This window comes from Echinops telfairi, unplaced genomic scaffold (assembly GCF_000313985.2).
Source record: "Echinops telfairi isolate 266 unplaced genomic scaffold, ASM31398v2 ScPeMD7_7468;HRSCAF=8506_0, whole genome shotgun sequence".
NCBI classification, from domain to species: Eukaryota; Metazoa; Chordata; class Mammalia; order Afrosoricida; family Tenrecidae; genus Echinops; species Echinops telfairi.
The window spans coordinates 11,715,363-11,735,272 of NW_022111369.1; the positions used below are offsets into that span (position 1 = coordinate 11,715,363).

At 39.2% G+C, this 19,910-nt stretch overlaps 1 protein-coding gene across 1 annotated transcript in view; it reads left to right on the top strand.

Moving 5' to 3' along the window:
• Positions 1–7,319: 7,319 nt before the first annotated feature.
• LOC123521003 (short coiled-coil protein B-like) overlaps positions 7,320–19,910 on the top strand; it is a 42,586-nt gene continuing 29,995 nt past the window's right edge. Inside the window, 2 exon segments of the mRNA XM_045284325.1 lie at positions 7,320–7,418; positions 7,421–7,562. Of these exon segments, the coding sequence (XP_045140260.1) occupies positions 7,320–7,418; positions 7,421–7,562 (241 nt within the window).

Genomic DNA, 19,910 nt, shown 5'->3' on the forward strand with positions numbered 1-19,910 from the left:
TAAAATTCCTATGGTCATTAAGGAACTTTAGCTATGGTTAATATTAACGGAAAAAAGTTCCAACTCTAATCAACTAAATTACAAATGGACATTAAAAAACATTTAATGTTAACTTTAAAATTTTTTGTGCATATTTTATTTTTCCTATTAATCATTTTATTAGGAGCTCTTACAGATATTATAACAATCCATAATTCAATTAGATCAAGCATAACTGTACAATTGTACCACCATCAATTTTAAAATATTATTTCTTCTTGAACACTTTGGTATCAGTTTTCCTTTATCCCCTCCTTCCCCTATCCTACCCACCAGGATCCCTTATTGTTTTATATTAGTTTTATTTTATTATTTTTTGGCCATATCTTATACCATACAATATCTCCATTCATCTGCAATTCTGTTTTATTTTTTTTGCAAATCTGTTATTCATTCCCCTTGAGTGGGGTTTTATATATAATTCGAGTGCTTCTCAAATTCTCCTCTCTGTGTTTATAATAAATGTGTTGTTCTCTATGATTTATGAAAGTATATTTTTCAAGCCATTTTATTAGGACTTAATTCAGACATCATATCATTCCATAGATCAATCATATCAAATATTGTTGTACAATCATTACCACAATAAACAAAATTGACTATAGATGCCATGCCCATCTTAGGGTGGAAGGAGGGGTGTTTATTTAAAATACAAGTCTTCAAAAAATATATAAGGCTTTTCCCCATAATTCTTAACTGACACCTAAATAATTAGTTTTCAATAATAGTAGTTCCCTTCTGGGTCATGTGAATCGATTTTTCCTATTTATGAATTTGTTAAACCAAAATTATACAATATGTATAATTTAACTGAAGAGATTATTTTATCTTTCTTTAAAAATCAAGATAAAGTTCTGAGAGCCTTCTTATCTATTCAGACCACCTGAGATAGGTCTAAACCTGTCATTAATCCTCAGCACTCCAGGAGCCAGAATTGGTCTCCTTGTTGTCCTTTCAGGAATGGGAAGCAAAACACTGCTGACAGCCTGGTGAGGAAATGACATAGGATTTATTCACTAGTATTGGCGACTTTAATCAATGTCCTTGTTAATTTCAGTTGTTTTGTTTTTGTAAGTTTATACATCAGGGTTGGCATTGAAAACGTCACTCTGTTCCCTTCTGTCTTTTTTTCATTAGCTAGTTAGAATAGACACTTTACTTCCTAATCCAATGGTCAAGAGATGGAGGTGGAATCACCCACCCTCTATTCACTGTGTTTTAGGCACTATCCAAAACAACACATTCAACAGCAACCCCAGAGTCCATGTTTGGTGTCTAAAGTAGAAATAGAGATGAAGAGAAGCATTTCAGTATTGCTGAGCGACTCCAGCCTCAAGGGAGATGCCAGTGGCCATGGGTTCCTACTGGTGGTCCCAAGCTGCTTCAACAGTGTGGAGATGGGCTTTAGGATAGGTTGTGCTATGGGCATGGTGGCCAGAGTGCTCTTCTCCTATCTCAGGATCAGAGTTCAGGGTCCAGACGGAGCTGATGGGCAGCACTGGGAAAGCCATCATGCAGAGTGGCCACTCTTTTGGCACATTCACGATCATGGAGCTGGGCGTAGGCTGCTAACCAGTACCAGTGCCTGCGCAGTACATCTACCCTCTCCAATGAGTCAGAGCCCATGTCCTATCATAAAACAAAGTCGTAAAAGAAAGAAAGAAAAAGAAGAACAAATGTCATATCGGAGGAAGTAGGAAAGCATATACTCAGTTACAAAAAGCAAACTATTAAGGCAAATAGAGGGTAGATGTGGTGTTTTGAGTATTCAGAAAATGAATTCTAGCTTGCACTGAAACATGCTTTTTTGACCACTGCACATGCATGGGTGTTATCATGCATGGGTGTTATCGTGCATGTGTTATCATGCAAACCATCTCCCTGGGCCGTTATAAAAGCTGTACTTTTTCAGGGACTGGTCTCTCCTGATGACATCTCTAAAGTATGGAGTTAAAGATGAAGTTCTTGGCTTCTTCACTTGCAAAGAGCACTTTGGCTGTACCATTCTTAGCAATCTATCATACTTTCAACATTCTTCCCCAACACCATAATTCAAATACATCCATTCTACTCCAGTCTTCCTTATTCAATGTCCAATTTTCACATGCATATGATGCCATTGAAAATACCATAACTTGGGTCAGTTGCATCTTAGTTCCCAAAGTAACACCCTCTTCAACATTTTTTCCCCCCTCTTCAACATTTTAAAGAGATCTGGTGTAGCAGATTTACCCAGAGCTTCATTTGATTTCTCAACTGCTACTTCCATGAGCACTCATTGTGGATCCAAGCACGTTGAAATCCTTGACAATTTCTATCTTTTCTCCAGTTATCATGATGCTACCTATTTGGTCAAATTATGAGGATTTTGGTCTTGTTTACATTGAGTTGTAATCCATACTAAAGGCTGCAATCCTGGATCTTCACCAGCAAATGCTTGAAGTCCTCATTTTCAGCAAACAAGGTTCTATTACCTGCATATTTTAGATTGTTAAGAAGCCTTCTTCCATTCCTGATGCCACATTCTTCTTCATCTCATTCAAATTCGCTGATTATTAGCTCAGCACACAGATTGAAAAAACAAGATGAGAGGATACAATCCTGATAAACACTTTCCTGGTTTTAAACTATGCAGTATTCCCTTGTTCTCTTCGCACAGTTGCCTCTTGATCCAGGTACAGATTCATTCACATGAGCATAACAAAGTATTCTGGAATTCACATTCGGCTCCAGTTTGTTATGATCCACACAGTCAAATGTCTTGTCATACTCAATACAACACAAGTAAACATCTTTCTGGTATTCTTTATTTCAGCAAAGATCCATTTGACATCAGCAGTGATATGTCTTGTTCCACGTCCTCTTCTGAATCCTGCCTGCACCTCTGGCAGCTTCCTGTCAATGTACTGCTACGACCATTGTTGGAATATCATCAGCAAAATTTACTTACATGTGATGTCGAGGATATCGTTCTGTAATTTGTATATTCTTTGGGATGGGTATAGTTAAGGATCTTTTCTAGTCATTTGGTCAAGTAGCGATATTCTTCATTTCCTGGCATAGATAAGTAAATGCTTTTATTGCTCCCCCTGCAGTTCAAACATTTCAATTGGTACTCCATCAATTTTTGGAGCCTTGTTTTTGGCTAATACTTTCAACTTTCAGTGCAGCTTGAACTTCTTTCAGTACCATTGGTTCTTGCTTATATGCAACTTCTTGAAATGGTGGACTGTCCACAAATTCTTTTTGGTACAATGAGGCTGTGTATTCTTTCCATCTCCTACTGGTGCTTCCTGCATCATTCAATATATTGCCTTTGCAACCTTTCAATATTGGAATTCAAGGCTTGAGTTTTTCTTTAGCTCATTCTGGATAATATATGCTGAGGATGTTCTTCCTTTCTTGTTTTCTAACTCTAGAGCTGTACACAATTCACAGTGATGTTTGCATTTGTCTTCTCCAGCTGCTCTTTGACATTTTCTCTTCAACTTTTTGACTTCCTCATGTCTTCCATTTGCCTTAGCTACTCTATGATTTAGAGCAGGTTCCAGAGTCTCTTCTAATATCCAATTGTATCTTTTCTTTCTTTCTTGCCATTTTAATGACCTTTTGGTTTATTCATTCATGATGTTCTTGATGTCCTTTGCTATTAGGTCTTCGGTGATTGGTGTTCAATGCAGCAAATCTCTTCTTGAAATTTTTGGTGGAAAAGATGTAAGGGGGTATTTTGGCTCCTGTGGACTAGTTTGAATTTTCTTCAGCTTTAATCTGAACTTACATATTAGCAATTAATGGTCTGTTCCACAGCCAGCCCCTGGCCTGGTTTCAGATGCTGACCTTGAGCTTTCCCAGTGTCTCTTCCCACATATGCAGTCAATTTGATGTCTATGTATGCCACCAGGAGAAGTCCATGTATATACTTGCCTTTTGTGTTGTTGGCAGGTATTTGCAATGAATAAGTTGTTGATCTTGCAACATTCTATCATAGAATTGCCAGCTTTGTTTATCACCAAGCCATATCTTCCAACTACTGTTCTTTCCTCTTTGTTTCCAACTTTGAATTAACAATAGCAATAATTATCAATGCATCTTGATTACATACTTGATCAATTTCAAACTGCAGTCAGTAGAATTCATCAAATTCTTCATCCTAGCTTCTGTGGTTGGTGCATATATTTGAATGATAACTGTACTGATTGGGTTTCCTTTAAGGCAGAGAGATATAATCCTATCACAGATTGGATTATACTTCAATATATATCTTGAAGTGTCCTTTTGGCTATGAATGCAAACCTTGATTTTGTCATTCCTGAAATACTAACATTATGATTTTCTGATTCAAAATGGCCAATACCAGTCCATTTCAATGAACACCTCGGATATTGATCTTTGTACATTCCATTTCATTTTTGAGGACTTCTAATTTTCTTATATTCATACTTTGTACATTCCATGTTCCAATCATTAGGGTTTTGCAGGTTTCTTCTCACCTGGATTTGCGCCTCACAGCAAGTGATGATCCCGAAGGCTCCCCACCCACATTCCTGTAACTATGGTTGACTCTACTTTGAGAAAGCAATTTCTCCTCAGTCACATTTTGAGTGTCTTCTGAGCTGAGTGGTCCACCTTCTGGCACTATTTCTGACAATGTTCTGTTTCCATTCATTAGGCTGTCAGTATCTTAAAGTGTTTAGAAGCTATTCCTAAGGTTTTCAGCTTAAAGGTATATGGGCAGTCAAGTCCTTCTTCGCAGTCATGTCTGGAAGCTTCTCTGAAACCTGTCCCCTTTGGGTGACTGTGCTGGCATTTGAAATACCAGTGACATAGCCTTCAGCATCACAGCACCACAGTATGACAAACTGCCAGAAAAGTGGTGGGGATGACTGGTATACTAGGGTCTGCATAGTCATGAATCACACTGTGACTGTCTTCGGCAGAGGACACTGAACCAATCTTGTAAACTTTTCTAAATCTATAGTACTGTACATATCCAAATTATGTTCTATGTCCTGCTTCTGTAGTCCTGCTTACAACAAGGAATCGATCTGCCACCAACTATGATTTTGTGGCATTTTTCTTTGCTCTCCATGTTCTATTTAAGGGACCACACTTCTGGGAATTCTTGAACACTGTTATGGTTGTGTGCCTCAGAGACACACAGGTAGTTCAACTCGATTCTATAGGGCCACTATGAGTTAGAATTAACTCCGTGACAGCGAGGTGTTTTTTTTCCTTCTTTTTCTCCCAAAAGAGAGTCCCGGTGTCACAATAGGTTCCTCAGTGGGTTACTAACATGGTCAGTTGTTCAAAATCACCAGATTCTCTAAGGGAGAAAAACAAGGCTTTTTTTTTTTTTAACATATAGCTTTTTTATTTTTATTTTTTTAATCACTTTATTGGGGCTCATACAATTCATCACAATACACAGATCAATTGGAAAAACAAGGCTTTTTACTCACACTGATTTACAGTCTCATTAAGCCTTGAGGGCATTTCTTCTCTGATGTACAGGGTTGCTGTGGGTTAGAATGGACTCCACTATAGTGAATTTTTTCTCCGCTAGGAGCTTTGGTGTCACTGTCAAGTAAACATTGGGTAGCTAACCTCAACATTAGGGGTTCAAATTCATTAGTGATTCTGGGGGAGAAAGATGAGGCTCTGCTTCTGCAAAGATTTGAAAATCCCTGGAAACCCTATATAGGCCATGGTTTGAGATTCTGGGGGTGTTTCCTCCCGTAGAACATTTCATAGACTATCCATGACTTTCTAATGCTCTGCTCAGCTTCTCATGGAGCATTGTCTTATTACATGAATCTAAATGCGCATCTGCAACCACTCTACTAGAAATGAAAAGTTCACATCTGTACTCACTGATCCCGAACTAAATTTGAATCATGAATGTTTTTTTATTTAAAAGCTGATTATCCAGGACCTAATGCCGGGGGCTTAAGTGGAGAGGAAATGTTTTGAGAATGATGAGGGCAATGAATGTACAAATGCGCTTTACACAATTGATGTATGTATGGATTGTGATAAGAGTTGTATGAGCCCCTAATAAAATGATTATTAAAAAAAGCTGATTATCTGCATGCAACTTCACATCAACAATGAAGCTAAACCCCTTGAACAAAATTCTGCTTTGTAGCTAAGAGTGTCAGTTAGGTTCTAATTCAACAAAATGATGTGGAATTTGTACCTTTAAGACTTTCTTTTCAAAGGGATATTGTCATGTATGCAACTTCAAGCATGGAATGAATAAACCATAAAATGCTGAGCTAATTTTAATGGTAAGTATATGAATTAGGATCTTTAGGGAAGTGTCATAGTTCAGCCCAATTTGGGGAAGAAGGGTGCTTCTCCTTTCTGTTCATCTCTAACTTCAAACAAATAACTTACATTTTTTTCAACAGATTTATTGACATTTAATCCACAGGTCATATAATTCAATGGTTTAAATACATTTTAAAAGTAGTGCAATCATTACCATCAATTTCATAACACTTTCCTCTTGTATTCCCCAATATCCCAATCATAACCTTAAGAAAACATTAATCCAGTTATTGTCTATAGATTTACTTATCCTAGATTTTATATAAAGAAAAGCATTTAAAAAAACCCAAAAATAAAGCCCACAACAATAACAAAATAAAATAGGAAAATCTCAATAAAAATGAAGCAGAAAATATTGAAATCTAGAAAAAAATTAAAATGGATCAAAAGGAAGAACAAGAGAGAACAAAACATTTTAAAGATCAAAAGGGATGAAAAACATGTTAAACTTCTGCATTTGTCCACTTTCCAGTATGCTTTGTCTGATAGTAAGATTTTCACATCCCTAGTCAATGGTTAGAGGAGATTCACCAGGTGCTTAATCCATATGGAGATCTTGAAAGTGGATTTTTGGCTTTCATTGTCATCCATAGCCTTCTGCAAACAGGTTGCTCTGAATATGAACTCCAATACCATCCCCTTCTCCAATCTTGGATTTTATTCTTTACAATCCTTGGATCACACAGGATTGTGGTGTGCTTCTTTTGTGTGGATTGAGCTGACACCTCACTTAGATGGCTGCTTGTTTTAAGACAAGCATTTAAAACCCAGGATGCAATCCCTGCCCCTTTCAGAGTCTCAAACAGAAGGTGAATGCAGTCCAAGCTTAGGCAGCTGGAGCTGAGGCTTTAAGCGCAGCTGGAGCTGAGGTTTTAAGTGCCAATGGCTGAAGGACTGGACCATTCACCAAAGATTCTGAATCAAGGTCCAAAAGTTTGTTCTCCCAAGTGATGAATGTGAACATGGACACAATTGATGCTGAGAATCAGGTGGAACTGGAAAAAAACAACTGGCTTATTCATCGAGTGTTATAACTGCAACACACCTACCTGAAGATCTCTCTGCAAGAGGAGATGGAGTTAAGGGAGAAAATCTAAAGCTAAAATCAGAAAGCCAAGTTCTTAGACAGTCTATGGAAAGCCTCGTGTCTGTTTCTCATGCTTTTCAAACAACGGACACAAAAGCAAAAGAAAGTAAGGACGTGAGAACCTCTGTGCTTTACAGAATTGCTGCGAGTTTGTTTTCCAGCTTTATTTTCCTTTAAAACTTGAATATATTCCAAAAGTTATAGTATCTTTGTTTGTGGCTTCATTGAGTATTTATAAAGAGAAAGGCAGGTCTGGGCAAAGTTAAGAGAGCCAAGAACAGGACAGGAGACTCTGAGTTTGTATATTAGTCAATGGAAATGTGCCAATGTATTGTAGAGACTACAATTAGAATCACATGTATTTATGAAAACTTTAAACTGAATGTTTTATCAAATTTACAATTTTAGGTTTAGCACTGCCTTTTATTAGAGGTGTAGTATAAAGATGATACAAGAAAATAACTACCAAGCTGTGAAAAACTGACCCAAACCCTGTACTGAAGGCACAGCTTTCTATGCACCCTGTCCACCATGCTGGGCCTCTTATTCACTGGTCTCTCCATTTCCCATCTCCCTGCCCCTTAGGAAAGCAAGAAAGATATTAAAAGTGATTTTACTAGTTTATAAAAGTAATTTTACTAGTTAATCATTTATGAGGGTCACCTAACCTTGTTGTAGCTTAATATAAGGTTCTCAGCTAAGGTTTGTCAATTTTTTATATTGAGTAATCAATTAGGATATTTTTTTATTTTTAATAAATTGAATAAAAATAGACATTAGTTCTCGACACTATGAATTTTCAAATTGGGAAGATGTGTTGGTCAACACTTCCCTTTACACAAGATGGTTGATTTGGTATCGGATGGTTCTGGTTGTGTATGGGTAAAAGATAAAATCTTAGGGAAAATAGATATAGGGCCGAAAATACTTAGGAAGCAGTAGTAACCAACTCCAAATGTCTTCATTCCAAATTTGTGTTGTCACTTCCACAGTTTATACCTTCTGTATTACAACTGATGGGTTACAACTAAAATGGGTTTAAGTCTGACCAACAATGTAAACCAAATCTAGAAGACAACAATTATAAAGTGTTTGGTCTTTAAATGTGTTTTTACAGCAGTGTTTCGCAAAGTGTGCCATACCACCCCCTGGGGGTGATGGAGTGATCCAGGGGCCTGCAAAACCATTACCTACATTTAATCCTGGATGATGGGCTACAGTACAAAAGTTTTGAATTGTCAGGGGAACGTTGAGTATTTTTGTAATTTTTCCTGAAAAGGGGGAAGTAAGCTGATGTTTGGGAATCTGTGATTTATAGTGCCTAGAAGATCATCTTTTGCACAAATTTCTTGAATATATTAGTATCAGAATCATGAAGAAAACGGGAGCGTTTTTCATGTGTACTAATTGATAGCCGTCCTCCGTATTCTCTCGGACCACTTCTCCCAGAATTTTCTGTAAGTCCAATTCTTTGGTTTACAGAGACTTAGACATTCTTTTATTAAACAATTTTTAAGAATTTATTTGTAGGTTCTGTTAGGTAGCTAGCATAAGGACTGGGGTGTCCATTGTGCATGCTCAGAGGTTCAAGCTTCCAGCCAGGAAGGGGTGGTACACTTAGGTGGGCGCTACACCTGGATTGGCCCATCTGAATTGGCCAGGTGAATTCATCAGCCAATGGGGTCGACCAGGATCCTCGACCACACCTTCCAGTCCAGGACCTGAAAAGCCAGAGTCCAGAGCCTTGTTGCCCCTTCTGCTTCGCAAGCTGCTCCTCAGAGGTCGTGCCCCAGACTCCACGCGTGGGTGTGAAGGGCCCTGAGGTGCCTGTGTAAGCCTGAAACTTCTTCTGCCTTTCATAAAACTCACTTGGGTCACAATACAGGCTTCAGAGTGAATTCTTTCTCGAGAGAAGCCAAGGACTGAGGTATATTTCTCCCACGAGAGAGATCTAACAGTTCCATTTAAACATGGCATCAGAAATAATATTGAATTGTTAATTACCATAGATCTGCTAACATAGTTTATGGTTATTAGACTTGGGCTACTGTTAATCATGGAATAATCTTATGATTACATTGATGGAAGCATGATTTGTTACATGTATTTGTTTGGATACATAATAGTCACCGTGCTTTTGTGACCTAATTTACAAACATTTGAAAATTGTGCTGCATTTCTGATTTGCTGTTTAATAAAAAGCTGTTTCAGAGAATAAAATAAAAATTAAACCCCACATACTATTCCTTTTTTTTTTTTAACATTTTATTAGGGGCTCATACAACTGTTATCCCAATCCATACACACATCAATTGTGTAAAGCGCATTTGTACATCGTTTCTCAAAACATTTTCTCTCCATTTAAACCCCCGACCTTAGGTCCTCATTTTTCCCCTCCCTCCCCGCTCCTCCCTCCCTCATGAGCCCTTGATAGTTTATAAATGGGTATTTTGTCATATCTTGCCCTGTCCGACGTCTCCCTTCACCCACTTTTCGGTTGTCTGTCCCCCAGGGAGGAGGTCACACACAGTTCCATGTAATCGGTTCCCTCTTTCCTACCCATTCTCCCTTTACCCTCCCTGTTTAGCCACTCACACCACTGGTCCCCACATACTATTCTTTCTGATAACTGGGCACCATCTGATTTCTTCACCACACTTTGCTATTACACCCATATTTTCTCTTGGAGATCATTGAAAGAGATCTCCAAGAGATACGAGAAAGTATCAAGTAGGCCACGTCATAAAAACAATTTTCTCTTAGATTAGGGCTCCAATTGAGTGTGAGCTCAACACCCATTCATGTATCCATAGTTTATATAAGTCTCTGGTTCATTTTTTACTGACACCATTTTATTTGGGAACTTTATAAATCACCCCCATGGGCCATACGGTAAGTCCATTGAGTGCATCATTAATTTAGCCAATGAAATAGAATTTAAAATACTCTTGAGAAAAGTATACATGTTTAGGACAGTCTTTTAGACTAACATACATGGAGTTTCTACTTACACAGAACAAAAAGAGACTTGACCCTCCAATTCCATAGCCTTGGGGATGCTATCATCTGCTGCTTCTCACACTAGGGCCTAGGGTGTTTCAGTTGAAGTCCAAGGAAGTATTTCAGTTCCTTAAGTCTGTGACAGGTGAGTTTAAGGTAAAGTGTGGCCTCTGAAAGATACTGTGCACCTTGAAAGGAGAGAGTCTGAAGTCTTGCTTGTCTATAGCATTCAGTGGGGATCCCCTAGGGCTGAACTGAAACTAGGTCCAGAGTATCCATAATACTGGATGTATTCTCCCCTTGGGGCTCTCTAGAAGTAAGGTTAAGCATTTTTCCCAGTGGCATATTGTTCCACCTTGTTTACCCACCAACAGAAATGAGACAGATATGTCCCTTTGACCTCTGTACTTAAATTTTCATTAAAGTTCACTGAACACCCTTGGAGGAATGTCTAACAACTAACTCTTTTCTCCCAAGGTTACTTTAACCCTGGATGTCAAAGAGGATCCCAATTTCAGTGAGAAAATCTACTATCCAGTGAGATAGTAGACCAGTAGACCGAGAACCATGCATATTATGATGGCCTTGTGATTAACAAATGCTTTATTATGCCTGAGGAGTCTAGCAGACCTTGCAGGAAGTTTTTGGTTGGGGTCGGGCAGGGAACTATCTTCATCAAAAAGAGTCCAGAGATGTAAAAAATCAACACAACAAACAACAAACCCATTGTCCTCAAGTCTATTCTGCTATGTCATTGGGCTGCTAATTGCAAGGTCAGCAGTTTGAAACTACCAGTTGCTCTTCCGAAGTAAGATGAGGCTGTTTATCCCCATAAAGATATAAATTTTCAGAAATTCCAAGGGGGTGTACTACATTTACACATAGGTGTGTTATGGATCAGAGCTGACTTGAGTCAGTTTGACTTGGCTGTGAGCTTGGTTTAGAATTTTTGAAGTGTTTTTTCTTCATATCTTTTGGTCAACTAAGTATCTTTTCTGGTGAAGCGTGTGTTCATATCCTCTGCTCATTTTAAAAATTGGAATTTTTTTGTCTTTTTGCTGTTGAGGTGTTGAAAAATTCTATAAATTTTTCTGAGATAATCCCTTTATCTGAGATATCCTTCCAGTTTTTTCCCTGGCTATGTGGATTGTCTTCTCTTTTGGTGAAATCTATTGATGCATATAAGTGTCTGATTTTTAGGAGACTCAATGACTGAGTTTTTTCCTCCTAAGGAGCCCTGGTGACATAGTGGGTTATGGGTTGGGCTGGTAACGACAAGGCTAGCAGTTTGAAACCACCACTCCATGGGAGAAGCATGAATTACCCTCTCGGAAATCCACAGGGACATCCTACCCTGTCCTCTACAGTCACTGTGAGTCAAAACTGACTTGACAGAAGTGAGTAGTTTGTCCTGTTTTTTCACCGTTGATCTTTATAGTTCAGGGTTTCCACTCAGGGCTTTGATTCATCTTGAGTTAATTTTTATATATGTTGTGAGGTAGGAGTACTGTTTTATTTTATTGCAAATGACTACCCAGTTTTGCCAGCACCATTTATTAGAGGAGTTATCTCTTCCTTATTTGTTGGGTTTCTCTTTTGAGAAAGGTGAACTGTCCACAGGCATCTGGATGAATTTACTTATCAATTCTTTTCCATTTGTCTGATGCCCATTGTTTTTTATCAGGACCAGGCTGTTTTGTCTACCATACCTGTGTAGTCATGACATATGAGGCCTCCTGTGTGTTTGCTTTATGATTAATTTTATTATTGTGGAGTTAGCTCTTCAGTCAAAAGTTAATAAGACTTTCGAAAATGCCATCCTTGTGTTTAGCCCACTGCTTCCTCTTACAAAAGAGAAACTTGGCGTACAGCTTGATTTTACCTTAAGTACCAGAAAATGAGTTATTTGCTAAGGTTGTCAAGAACTTAGAAACAAAAGGAAAAACTGATTAAAATAAGCACAAAGCTTGTTTACATTTCCACAGGAAACTTCCCAGGACATATTCAAATGGAAACAAAGAGACCAAATTAAAGAAAAGGATGTAAATTTTGAATTTCTCTTAATCCAAGGAAGCCAGTGTTCCAAACAGTAAAATGCCCGAGAAAGAAAATTAGTCTAACATGCTTCTATTTTGCTGGCTTCCAGCTCCTCAGTATCCAGACACACTGTTGTACTGATTTCCTCCCTTGTTAGAGCCAGGCAGATGCTTGAAACTCCCTGCTGAAACAGAAAGGATCCATACAGATGCATGTCATATGCGACTGCAGTGTGACTCACCCAGTGAGCCTGGGAATCTTGGGAGTTGAAGCGAGGACAAGATGGGTGGGATTTCCCTTCTGTGGACTGATGTCCTGGGGGTATTTTGAGGCAAACTCATGCTTTAAACAGAATTTAAATGTAAGCTAATTACTTGGCTCTGCGATGCTTCCTCCACAAAAATTATTAGGCCTGTAGAGAAAGTCCGTGCTTGTTGGTTCTTGGTACTTTTTTTAACTCGGAGCTTTCCTGTGCTCTTATTCGTGTATGTATCAAGTTTCTCCAACTTAACATATGAGTTTATAAATATGCTAGCGCTAAGATTGAGGATGCTGATGATACTAAAAGTCTGTGGTGTAATTATGATTGAGTAATTCAAAGAACTATGTTATGGGAATCCTGGTTTGCACTGTGTTGGACTGATAACCACATGGTTAATAGTTCAAACCCATACGCTGTTGTGTAGGAGAATGATGAGGCTGTCTACTCCTGTAAAAAATATATAGCCTTAGAAACACAAATGCAGTTATAGCCTGTCCCAAAGGTCATTATGAGTTAGAATGGCAGAGAGTGATACAGAGCCTAAAATTGGAATACCTGTTACCCATTACTACCACTGCCAATTCTAACTTTTAGCAACCTTTGGTAGGGTTTCTGAGGAGAATCTCATTTTTCTCCAGTCCAATTCTGCATCACAATTCTTCTGCTGCTTCACACAGGATTTTAGGCGGGTTTTACTCCTGGTTTTCTCTTTGTGATCATGGAATTCCCTCTACCACCATTCTGAATGGTTCCCTTTATACCCAATGGGATGGCAAAGCTGACCAATCCCCTCTATTAGAGTTTCACACCCTACTTCCATGGCCCCACATAATCATTTGGTGGCAGTTACAAAGATCATGGAAAGAAGAACCAGAACAAGTAATTTCACTTACCACAGTGTTAGTTGATATATGTCCTAGAACAGCGGTTCTCAACCTGTGGGTTGCGACCTCCTTGGGGGGGGTCAAACATCCCTTTCACAGGGGTTGCCTGATTCATAACAGTAGCAAAATGACAGTTATGAAGTAGCAACAAAAATAACTTTATGGTTGGGGGGGTCACCGCAACATGCGGAACTGTATTAAGGGGTTACGGCATTAGGAAGGTTGAGAACCACTTTCCTAGAGGAATACAAGCCAAGTCACTAATAGATATATGAAATATGCACACTCTTGTTCATTGTAGCTCTTCACAAAATAGCAAAAAGATGGAAACAACCTATATGCCTATCAATAGAACAAGGGATAAGCACACTATGGTCCATCCACAATAGAATACAGCATTAAAGAGTAATGATTTATCTGCAAACACGTTATAACATGGTTGGATCAGAGGACAGTATGCTGAGTTAAGTCAGTCACACACACACACACACACACACACACACTGAGTGAAGGGAAAGACTATGTACAACAATATGCTCAACACAATATATTAGAAGCAGGGGAAGGCATTGAGAGGAGAGCCAGAGTTACAGGCAGTAGAGGTCAATACTGTTATACACATAACCTGCAATAATGGCAATATATGAGTAGGTGCATGAAAGAACACACAGGCTGAATGGATGGTGCGTTGAGTTGAATAATCTCCATTTTACTTCTTTACTTGATCTCGCTGGGTTCTAATATCCATTGCAATGGTACGCAGAACTCACAGACAAAATTCATTATTAAAGGGTTTATTATGGAAGTTAACAAGTTGCAATGTTAGTGAGAAAATGCTCAGGGTAGTTGTTTATCAGTTGTTTACCAGGACAGGTACAAAGTTTCAGGTCTGCTAATAAATGACCACAGGGGCATACCACTCTGCTATAAGCCTCAACCTGAAGGTGTTCAACCCAAGTTCCATAGGTTAGCAAACCCAGTTCTCTGAGTTAAGTGCCACCCCACTTCAGTCAGCCTCACCTTAACTCTCGGTTCCACCTCCCTGGATCAGTAAGTCCAACTTCCCTAATTAAGTGTCCAGAGGCACCCCACTACAAAAGCCAGCTTCCTACACAAAAGCATTCATTTGAACTTACTCCATGGTTGGAAGTCTATCTCTCTGGCTCCTGCTTCTGTGGTTCCTTCTCTGATGTAGGTGCCATCTGCATCCAGGAGGTTCACTGCACAGGAAGCGCCAGTCCACTCCTGGCTCTTGCTGGTAATGAGATTTCTCCTGCTTCTCAGAGGGCTCATTTTATACCCAACAGGATGACACTTCAGGGAATCTTGTTCACCATTACTCACGGGTGAATCCTATCAGCATCTTCATCCACCTTCTTTTCAGACCTATGCAAGGAAAAGTTATTTGGTGTGAATTAGAGATTGTGGCTAGAAGAACCACATTAAATAATTTATCACCTCTGCAGATGGGGAAGTAGAATTGAAGCACACCTGCAAATATATATAGGTTTGACAGAGGTTATCTCTATCTAGGTTGCAAATATGTCTGAATGTGGTAGAGCATATTGGGGGCAAGCTTTGTCACTGGTATTTCAAATAACAGCAGGGTCACTCAAGCGAGGCAGAGTCTGGCAGAGTTTCCAGACTAAGAACAGACTATGAAAAAGGGTTAGGTTGTCCACTTCTCAACTGAGGAAACACTACCTCCTCAAGGTACAGTCTATTTTAATGATTTGAATGATGCAAATGCTGATTCAACAAAATTCAAAATGAGAAGAAACAGCTAGAAACGTCTATTGGTAGTGAGAATGCAAATTATATGAAGTAAGAACCTAGAAAAATTGGAAGTACTCAAAATATCCTAGGCATTATTGAACTAAATGAACTGGTATTGGCCATATTCTATTGGAAAATCATATAGTTTACTGTGCTGGGAATGACACATTGTATAAGAACTTTAACACGTCCATCATCTAAAGGAAAGTTTTCAAGGTTTCAAAGTACAATGTTATCGGTGATAGGATAATATCTATATGCCTACAAGGAAATCAGGTACTACAAGTATTATTTAGATTTCTGTACCAACCCTTAAAGCCGGTGATAAAGAAATTAACAAATTGCCCTAAATTCCATCAGGTACACACCCAGGCAAATCACTAAGCATTAAGCTGCCCCTCCCATGCCTGAGTGGCCAAGTGGTAGTAATCTACTTTTAAATACACTGTGCCTGAGGGCAAAGACTTAATTCTATGGCAGAGTTTGGTTTTATGGGTTTGAAGGGCAAAGCTTTTCACATTGCTGGTCAATGGTCAGAAAGAATTCAATGGAAGTTGAATCTATTTGGAAACAAAAATTATTTCAGGCAATTAAACTTCTGATAGTGGATAATCAGGGAGTGGAAATGGGGGCAATCTGCCAGTGAGAAGAATGCTTAACATTACTTATAGAGACCCCAAGGGGAAAATACACCTGCACTTACCTTAGTCTCACTTGCAGCAGATCTAAGGAATGGAAACACTCTCTTGAACTTAAAACTGAAATGTCCTAGTGGGAGAAGAACCAGGTGATCATTGTCCCAGGGTTAGAGAATTGTTGGTAGTTAGACTTTGGCTTGGTTTGGACCTACTGTTTTCAGGGTGCCCAACTATTGGCAACCCAGGAGCAACATACTTGATGGTTTCACATTCTCTTTGCTTTTTGTGCGACATGTGCTAACCCACTGGGCATGGTTCTCTCTCTGTAAACGAGTGTTCCTGAAATTATTGCTTGTGTAACTGGTATCCAGTCACCTAGGTCTTGAAGCCGTACAAGTTAACACTTTATGCTTTTTAGTCTAAAAGTAAAGCAACTACTACACAAATAGTAGTGTTTTATTTCTCAACAGTATTTTATTTTCTATATCTTTGAATAAAATAATAATGCTATCAACAAAATTACCTCATGCCTCACAGAGATGACGTGATGATGTATGATGAACTCCATTAAAATAAAGATTCCCTGAAGTGAACCAGGGTCATATATAAACCATAGGTATGCAAATGTATCTCACGCTCCCACTTGATTCCCTACTTGGTCTTCATCCTCATGAGGAGATAGCTGAAAACATGGGTGCTCTAGCAAAATGTCGTGAAGAAACCAGATGTGGCCCAACGATTAGAAAAAAATAGCATCTGGGGTCTAAAGGCTTGTCTCAAAAGAAGCAGCCCTCTAAGTGAGGACTCACCTAGTCCACACAGAAGAAGTCCAACAGGCGGTGTGATCCAAAGATGACAAAAAATAAGATAAAGCTCCAGGAAGGAACAGTACCAGAGCTTAAATTCTGAAGACCTGGTTTGCAGAATGTTCTGTTTTTAAAATATTTTCTGCTGTCTTTTTGATTGAGGTTTTTCTCTGTTCTAGTTGGTCATTGCTGCTTGGCATTTAACTTTTTTTTCTTGTTTTGCATGTTTTCCTGTATAGGAACGTCAGCATGGGTGGCCCTAAAAAGACAGCAACTGAATTAAAAGTTTCCTGGGGGCACAGAAGGGGAGGTGGGATGAATGGGGAGTCAGCCGCGATGGATGCCCGATGGTACAAATGTTCTAAAGTTGATTGTGGTGATGAACGCACAAGCCGTAGTGTGATTGAACTCCCGAATGTATGATATATTAATTGTATCTCAATAAAACCATTTTGGATACGTTGATCTTTCTCTCAATTTGTGTAAAGAGTCCATATATGATTCTTTTGAATTCATGATCAGGAGTTCCCAATGCCTTTATTTCTGAGAAAGGTTCATTTGCTCTGTGTGTCAATAATTTGAGTCACTCTCTCTAGTTTCTTTGAGTGAACTGAAATTGCCCATTGTCTCTGAGACAATGTGGTGGTGGTGTATTTATGTTTAATTGGTGAGTGTATGTTGATGCAATCTTAATCTCTCATCACCTGTCCCTCGGTGGGTGTAAAAGATGATATGCATATATAGGAAGTTCTCTGCTGCTGTAGAGCACAGTTGAGGGACCAGCTCTCTATTGATGATCTGGTTGTATAGGAGGAGGTAGTGGCTCTCTTTCAGTGGGTGTGACTGCAGCAGGTATAGATGAGACTGAGCCAAGGGGCCATGATTGCTGTCTCCCATCAGGTTGGACCAGGGGAAAAAAGGAAAAAGAAAACAAACAGTGGTAAATAATTGATGGTCAAAAGTATTAAAACATTTTTAAATTGGAAATCTGATGAACAAAAGTCAGAAAAAAGAAACTACTGCATTTCCCCAAAAGTAAGACACCCCCGAAAATAAGACCTACATACAGTTTTGCCTCTCACTGAAATATAAGGCATCCCCTGAAAATAAGACCTCCCCAAACATAAGGTCTCCCCGATAATAAGCCCCCCCAAAGTTAGCGTAACTCTGGACTCTGGACCATAGCGGTGGGTGCTGCGTAGCTCACTGTTGGCCTCAGCGCAGCCGGAGCAGACAGGAAGTGCGAGTAAATGTACTATACATTGTTGTACATGGAAATAATGGTAGTAACAAGAAATTCTTGATACTGTAGGATTCACAGTTTGTCTGGTTATGCTGGCTTGTGATTACTACTACTGTACCGTATACAGGTAATAAATATCCTTTTTTTTTGTTCAGCAATAAATGTGTACCATATTCTTCTTCATGGAAAAATAAGATATCCCCTGAAAATAAGACCTAGCACATCTTTGGGAGCAAAAATTAATATAAGACACTGTCTTATTTTCAGGGAAACAGGGTAGTAACTAAAAGAAGGGAAAAAAAGCAAAAAATGAGGGTGGGAGTGTGGGGGGAGAGAGGGAAAAAGATGAGTTGATATCAAGAGCTCAAGTAGAAAGAAAATGTTTTGGAAATGTTGATGGCAACATATGTACCAAGTGTGCTTAATACAGATGAATGATGGATTGTCACAAGATTTGTAAGAGCCCCCCCAATAAAATGATTGAGAAACAAACAAATAAATACAACAAAAAATCAAAAAAAGAAGAAATAAGTGAAGTAAAATCAAAGGTCGAGAAAAAGAAAAGAGAAACAAGGAAATGAAAAATATACAATAAGTAAAACTTAGATGGGGAAAAAGAAGAATAGCTAATAGTAAGAAAAGATCAGAGAAAAAGAAAAGCAGGATAAAAGAAACAAAATAAAAGAGGGAACTAATGAAGAGGATAATGGATAAAAATCAAGGACAGGGCAAGTGAAGGAAACATCAACATAAGAGAAGAGCGAATAGTGTGGGGCATGGGTGCGCGGCGGTGCACCCAGCATGGACTGGCAACCTCTGTCACGCCTGGAGTTCATGGGGTGGGCGGGTTCATGGGATGCATTGATCCTAGATAGAGTTCCTGCTGACCTCTCCTGACCAGGTGAGGTACGCCGCTAGATTCATCCTACTTCCTTGTGTCCACTCCATCTGCAATGTAATATTGTTGCTCCTCGTATCAAGAATTAGAGTCTATTTTTTAATCCGTTTGAAGAAGAGCTGGCTTTAGGACTTGCTTTGACCAGTTGATTTTGGTGAACATGGCATTGTGAGGATTCTGAATATCTAGGCATATGAGGTCCTGTAGTCCGGGTCCTACCCAGTTGATACTCTCAGACAACACTGCTCAGAAGAAACCCACTAGAGCAGTGGCTCTCAATCATCCTAATGCTGCGACCCTTTAATACAGCTCCGCACGTTGTGGTGAGCCCCGCCCCCCCAACCATAACATTATTTTCGTTGCTACTTCATAACTCTCATTTTGCTACTGTTATGAATCGGGGGACCCCTGTGAAAGGGTCGTTGGACTTCCAAAGGGGTTGTGACCCATGGGTTGAGAACCACTGCACTAGAGCCTATGAAAAATGAGGAGGCATATATGAGAAAATAAAGAATTGGATTAACAAATGTATTACCAAACTTGTGAATCATCTATCTCCAGCCAACGCATCACCCCTAAACACCAGAGAGAAGTAGAAAATACCCTTGTCCTCCCACCTTTTACCCTTTTATCTTTCAGCAGTGCCTCCGCCCACCCCCCACCCCCCCACCCTGTCTCCTCATGACTCTCCCCAGGCTGGAAGGAAGCTGATAAGGGAAGTGCAGTCTGTAAAATGAAGTGGATCTAGTCAAAGAAACCCAGGGGCAAGAAAAAACCAAAGTCTCTTAATTATGGCCCTGAAGAAGGGAGAGGAGTTTGTAAAAAAGATGATCCATGAATACGTTATCTAGTTGGATTGAAGTAGAATTAATGCTACCCTTATTTGGGAAAAGGAGGGAGGGAGGGAGGG